Source organism: Condylura cristata, unplaced genomic scaffold, assembly GCF_000260355.1.
Source record: "Condylura cristata isolate star-nosed mole 26May11 unplaced genomic scaffold, ConCri1.0 scaffold00022, whole genome shotgun sequence".
In the NCBI taxonomy this organism is placed as follows: Eukaryota; Metazoa; Chordata; class Mammalia; order Eulipotyphla; family Talpidae; genus Condylura; species Condylura cristata.
This window is the reverse complement of record NW_004567123.1, coordinates 30,854,149-30,860,550: the sequence shown is the minus strand read 5'-3', so window position 1 is coordinate 30,860,550 and position 6,402 is coordinate 30,854,149. Positions and strand designations below refer to the sequence as shown.

Here is a 6,402-nt window from a genome sequence, read left to right as displayed (position 1 = left end):
GGGGAGGGCGGGGGCACCCTGAGGAGACCCATGTCCGCAGTGGGGTCGGGACTCATGGCTGACTGCCCCGCAGGAATGCTCAGTCACGATCCCCACTGGCCTCGGCCTTGGAGGGAAACCACAGGTTTTCAGTATTTCCGTTCCTGCTTCAGTGGGGCCTGTGCAGAGAGAGGCCATGGAAGCCCTGAACTGTTGTTGCTGAGCAAATCTTAGACCCTGACTCTCCCAGGAGTGGGATTTTCCCAAGAAGGGGAGGGTGGCGGCAGAATGAGAAAATGGGGGAAGGGATCTTTTATTTATTTATTTATTTTAAATATTTATTTACTTTCGCATACAGACCTGGGGTACAGCCAGAGCTGGGGTACAGGAGCGGTGAGAGGATTCCCCAGAGACAGGCTGGGGAGCAGAACAGGCCGACCGATGAAGTCCACTGCTGAGGGGAGCAGCGGGAAGGTCAGGAGAGGTCTGCTGCGCCCTGTGGGCCACCTCTGGGTCAGGTGGGGATCGAACTTGTGCTGAAGTGGCTTTAGCTTCTCAGTGCTGCACTTTAACCCTCTGCACTACCAGGGAGGGAAGGCCCGTGTTTATTTATTTTTTTACTTAATTGTTCCCTCACCTCCAATTGCCATGTTGAAAAAGATCAGGACTGGGCAAAAGAAACATCATTTTACCCCACATCTAAGAAAACAAAAATGCATTGGAACTCCACGCAGGCCTGCAGAGGACTCTGTTGGCCACAGGGGACGGACACTCACTCCTGGCCTCCAGCTACTTTCTCCCGACAACCGGCCTCTGCCCCTGATCCTTCTCTTGGAAAGGAGAATTGGTTTCGTCTCCCCAAACTGCTGGACCCAGCTCTAAACCTTCATCTGCCCACACAAGACGAAAAAGAGAATTCACAGCATAAATATTTAGCCTGAAGGTCTTAAGGAATGTTTTGGGGAAGCTTTTGGCAACCAGGTTCAAGCCTCACAGCCTCTTCCCATGGCGTCATCTTGGTCCTTCCTGGCACCCAATCTGCTTTAGCCCCTCCGGTTGGCCAGTCTGCCGGACCTCTAGCGGAGGCTGTGTGGTGGTGATGGTGCCAGCTAAGCCATCCCCACCCCTGCTCCGAAGCCCTCCATTAAGCAATGCAAGCTGGCACAGGCAGCCTTCGGTCCACACTGCTGTGCGAAGCCCTCCGCGTGGACAGTCGGGGCCGGCCACCGCACAGGTCTGGCCTCCTTCATGGCAGAGAGTGACAGCTGGGCTCTGTGTGGCCTGCCTTTGAAGCTTGCTGCTGCTTAGCCGTGTGATTGTGGGGCAGGGGCCTTGGCCCTGAGCTTTCCCCTCGTCCCCTATAAACGACGCTCCTGCAGCAGGTCTTAAGCAGGAGTGGTTTTGCCCCCGGGAGACATCTGACTTTATCAGACGTGTCTGGGAGACGTTTGCTGTCTTGTTGGGTAAGGGCTAAACACCTTACGGGGTGCTGCACAACCCCCACAGCAAAGAATTATCCAGTACATGTGTTAATAGTGTCCAGGTTGAGAAACCCCTGGTTACAGTGACCCCCACATTGCAGGACTGCCTTGCGGATCAAGATCGTGGGGTCTGGCCTGTGTTTGCTGTAGCTGCTAAAGAGGTTTTATTATCACCCTAACCCCAGACCATCCCGAGCACACGCCAGCATCTTCCACAGGGCAGCGTCCAGGAATGGTGCCCAGAGCTGTTGTGCAAGGAGAACACCCTGGGGGTCCCCACTTCCACAGCCCTACCACAGCCCCTGGTCTGGAGTCCTGCCGTGGTCTCCTCACTGGTCTTTCACCTCCACGCTCACCCCCTCTTTCCGTGTCCCCTGTCACAAATTTGCAGCCCCTTAATCGACATTTCCCCAACACTAAGTAAGTTCTAGATCTGTGTTGAGCTTTTCATGCGCATTCTCTCCCTGGATCCTTAGAACCTTGTGAGGCCATGACGAAGATTGTCTCCATCGCCGAGGAGGGGACGCTGATGCCCAGAGAGATGTAGTCCTTCACCCCACGTCACACAGCAACTGGCAGAGCCAGGTTTGTCGGAGTCCAGACTTTTTGACTGACACGTTACCCAGCATCTCTGTACTTGCTGATGGGCAGGGTCAGGTCACCCCAGAGGGGGAGGGGAGGGCAGTTGGAGCGCAGCCTCTGTGGCACACCCCAGCTACTTGTGCTTTGATAGTCTGCCTTGTGGCTACTGTTTGTGAGTCTGATGCTGATGGTCCATGGGTCACACTTGGGAAAAGACTCCCAGACTCCATTGCTTTTCCTCCTGACACCATCAGTGCTGGTTCCCTTCCCCTCAGAGTTGCATGCAAAGTCCTTTCTTCACTGTCCCAATTTTTTTGTGTGCCGAGTCCCTCACCCCGGGCATTTGCACATGCTGCTCCCTTTGCCTGGTTGGTTCCTACAGATGCTAAGCAGGGAGTTAAAACCTCTCGGCCTCTACATCGTTGGGCAGAGGTCACACAGTGTGACCTTGGACATGGTCGTCATTCTCCTTGGGCCTCAGTTTCTCCACTTGGACTGTGAGGATCTGAGTAAATGCTGCCTCGAGAAAGCTCTCACCACAAAGCCAGGATTTGGGTCATCCCACTTGGTTTTGGGTTGTTTTCCTGGAAGGTGCTAAGCACTAGGACATGCTGCTGGAAAGTTCCAGGGAGTTCAGCCCTATTGTCTTGGCTGTATTTACTTTGACTAAGTCAGCATTTCCCCCACCTTATCTCCAACAAACTTGGCCTCAAGTTGAGAAATCCGATGACTTAGAGAAAAAGCAGCTGCAGTCGGGCCGCCCTGAGCCCAGAGCCTTCTACCCAGATATAACAACCTTTCCAGGCAGAGAATGTACCACACCAGGATCCCTTCAGGGAGGCAGGAGGATATGGAGGTCTAGAGAGGAGAAATGATTGCCTAGAGTCACAGTCATGCACAGCATCCATCCACAGGCATCCGGTGAATATTTACTAAGCACCTACTATGTGCAGGTGCCCTGGCTCGTGCTGGGAACACAGTGGGGAACAGGACAGAGAAGAAGACACTGTCTTTGTGGGGCTTTGAGTCATGGACTAAAGACTCTTCATCATCGTAAAGGCCAACATTGACAAAGCCCTCATCAGGGCTCCCCCTTTGACAAGCTCAATGTCTCCAATCCTCAGAGCCAGTGAGGGGACGACTCATTGTACAGTAAGGAAATTGAAGCACAGAGAAGCACATGTGCCCAAAGTGACATGACTAGTTGGTGGACTAACTGGTCAACCTCCGAGATCTGAGGGCCTTATCTCTGAGACCCATGAGTCTTACCATATGTGGTAAAGATTTTGTGGATGTGACTCAGTTGAAGGTTTTGAGGTCAAGAGATTATCCTGAAGAGATTATCCTGAAGTGTCCTGAAATGCCATTGCCTGTGTCCTTTTAAGAGGAAGCAGAGGAAGAGGAAACAGACACACAGAAGGGAGAAGGTATGTGACTTAGCAGTGAAAGCACAGAGATACGGCTGCAAGCTGAGGAGGGCCTGGCGTCACCAGAGGTGGAAGAGGTGACGAATGGTTCCTAGAACCTTCAAAGGGAACACCCAGGTCTCACCCCTGGAAGTTCGATGCCGACCTTTAGGACTCCAGAGCAATTTGTGACTTAAATAAAAATCGACTATTGCTGGACCCTCCCTGGTGGTACAACGGGTTAGGACGTAGTCCTGCAAGCTGGCCGCAGCGGCTTCAGTACAAGTTCAATCTCCAGACTCTGAGGTGACCCACATGGCACGGCAGACCTCCCCTGACCCGCCCGCTGCTCCCCTCAGCAGTGTCCTTCATCAATCTGCCTGTTCTGCTCCCCACTCTGTCTCTGGTGAGTCCTTTCACTGCCCCGGACCTCTGGCCTGTACCCCATTTCTATATGCATAAATAAATAAATCTTAAAAAAAACAAAACATAGAACACTCTTTAAAAAAAGAAAAATTGACTATTGCTGCCAAGTCAATGGCGGTCCGGGCCTCTGGGTCTCAGCTGGGCTCAGGCCTGTATGCTTGGCTGTGCCAGTGGGGCAGGCCCTGTGGACCTTGAGGGGCGCACTCCCACTAACACAGCTGACTGTTAGTCCAGGGTGTTTCTCACGCTGCTGTGTACTAGCTCAGGTTAGTCTCACGGTGGCTATGGAGGGTGCGGGGACAGCAAGCTCTCTGGGGGTGGGGGTGAGGGTGGGGACGGACGCAGCAGCAGCCTCTGCAGCCTCCTGGCCAGAGCCATTTTCAAGCCCAGCCCGGTCCAGAGCATGTGGAGAAAACTCACTTTGCAAAGACCGGTAGAGCACCAGGCAGTGAAACTGGCCTGTTCTCCAGCTCCAGATCCAGGTGCGGGCAGGGCCCAGGCCAGCGGGTGAAGCATCCGCTGCTGGGCTCCAGGAATTAGGAAAGGCCCACCTGATCAGCTGGCAGGGTGAGGGCTTCTTCTCCTTCTTTAACCTTCTTAGCTGGCTATTACTGTCTTTATTTTTTATTTTTATATTTTTTAATTTTTTTCCATCATTCTTCATTTTCTGCATTTTTTCATCTCAATTGTAATCCTCATGGGCTTCCCACCGTCAATTCACCCGTGTGCCATCACCAGTCCAGGGCCCTGTCCCACAGGGTGAGGCTTCTAAGGGCCCCACTGACACCCCATGGAGTGCTAGCACTTTCAGACAACTAGCTCTCAGACCCAACTTTGTCTCTGAGGTGACCTGAACACCCCCTCTTGTCCCCTTTCCCCTTCACAGTCTTTTGTGAAGGGGTCGTGGTGAGATCCGATCGGGGACACTCACTGCACATCAGATACCAGTCACCAGTCACCTGGGCACACCCAGAAAACGGAGGCCCAGAGAGGTTACATAACTTGCCTGAGGCCACACAGTAAGTGGCAGAGCTGGGATTTGAACCATGGCCCTTGGGTTCCAGAAAGTCCCTTCCTTGTTCCAGTCATCGCCCTCTGTAGAAACACCCTCTGTGGAAAACGCCAAAGGCTCTTTTTATTTTACTTCACAGGTTCAAAGTGAGGGTCTGCTGGAGTAGGTGATCCCGGTTGCACCCATGTAAATGGGCCCCTCAGATCTGCCTGCAGAAAGGAGCCGCCAATCTGTCGGCAGCCCCCCTCAGGTCGCCTCCAGACCTCGGCGTCTTTTATCTGATCCATACAGGGTTTTCCAGCTTGGAAAAACAGACTTTCTTTTTCTGGCTTTTCTTAAAAAACACAGGACTGGAGCAGAGGGCTGGCAGGATGTGAGGGGGGTTCTGTCCAGGGCGGCAGGATGGGAAGGACTGAATGCAGCGTTTCCTGCCCTGGAGGCCTCTTCTGGGTCCCACAGCCACAGGAGCCTGAGGCCGGCCCTGCCTGCTGCTCCGGGAGGCAAGGCGAGGCTCCGTGGCCTTGCCCCTCCGGCCCTCCCTTGGCTTCCCTTTCCTCGCCTGCAAATTGGGCATGTGGCCCACCCCACCCCCAGCCCTCACACCCAATGCTTTGGTTCTCTTCTCTTCGGGGGGCATCTCTTTTCCCGCCTAATTTGGGGTCCACCAATGCCAGTGGGTGGTGCATGACCCAGACTCAGCCAGTCAGATTCTCTCTTGAGGAAACCAGGACCTTAAGGGGATCTAATGCCTGGATGGATCCTCCTCTATGCCCTTTGCTCCTGCTCCGGAGCTTCTGTCCTTTCCAAGAGCCAGCTCATAACTTCACCTGCCAATATGCTTCCTTTTTTTTCTTTTTCTTTTCTTTTCTTTTCTTTTCTTTTCTTTTCTTTTCTTTTCTTTTCTTTTCTTTTCTTTCTTTTTTATCCCTTCTGTTTGGCACCAAAGAACCATTGCTTCTAAAGTTATTCTGAGCATATAAATAAATTTTAAAAATTAAGTTGGTGTGAGGATAAAATTATATGCACTCGAGTGTAAGGCAGGACTTTGTAAACGTAAAGTGTCACCCAAACATGGAGGATTATTCAGGCTCTGGCACAAAGATATTGGAAACTTGGGCCTTGGAATCAGAACTCAATTCCTGGCTCTAATCTTTCTTGCTGTGTGACTTACTTTCCCTCTCTGAACCTTAGTTTTCTTACCTGGAAATGAAGATGTCAGGATCAGTTATATAATTTGTGAAGCCCAAGTGCAAAGTGAAAAATGTGGAGCCTTGTTCAGAAAGTAAAGCAAGGTAGAATGTAAAATCGGTTTCACCTATTGAGTGTCAAATATGGAAGAGACATTTCCATATGCTATTTCTTTTTAGTCCTCAGAATTAAGTACTTTTGTAATTGCAAGGGACAAAATAGCAGCTCAAATTGGTTAAAAAAAGAGAGGGGGGGCCTCTCTGGTGGCGCAGCTTAAAGCTTAAAGCGCAGCACTGAGAAGCTTGAGCCACTTCTGCATGAGTTCGAT

At 51.8% G+C, this 6,402-nt stretch overlaps 1 protein-coding gene across 1 annotated transcript in view; it reads left to right on the top strand.

Annotated features, from left to right (window-relative positions):
• Positions 1-1,950: 1,950 nt before the first annotated feature.
• The window catches only part of PTGIS (prostaglandin I2 (prostacyclin) synthase), a 43,095-nt gene continuing 38,643 nt past the window's right edge, over positions 1,951-6,402 (top strand). The window contains exon 1 of the mRNA XM_004687047.2: positions 1,951-2,003. Coding sequence (XP_004687104.1) covers positions 1,951-2,003 — 53 coding nt within the window. The remainder of the gene's footprint in view (positions 2,004-6,402) is intronic.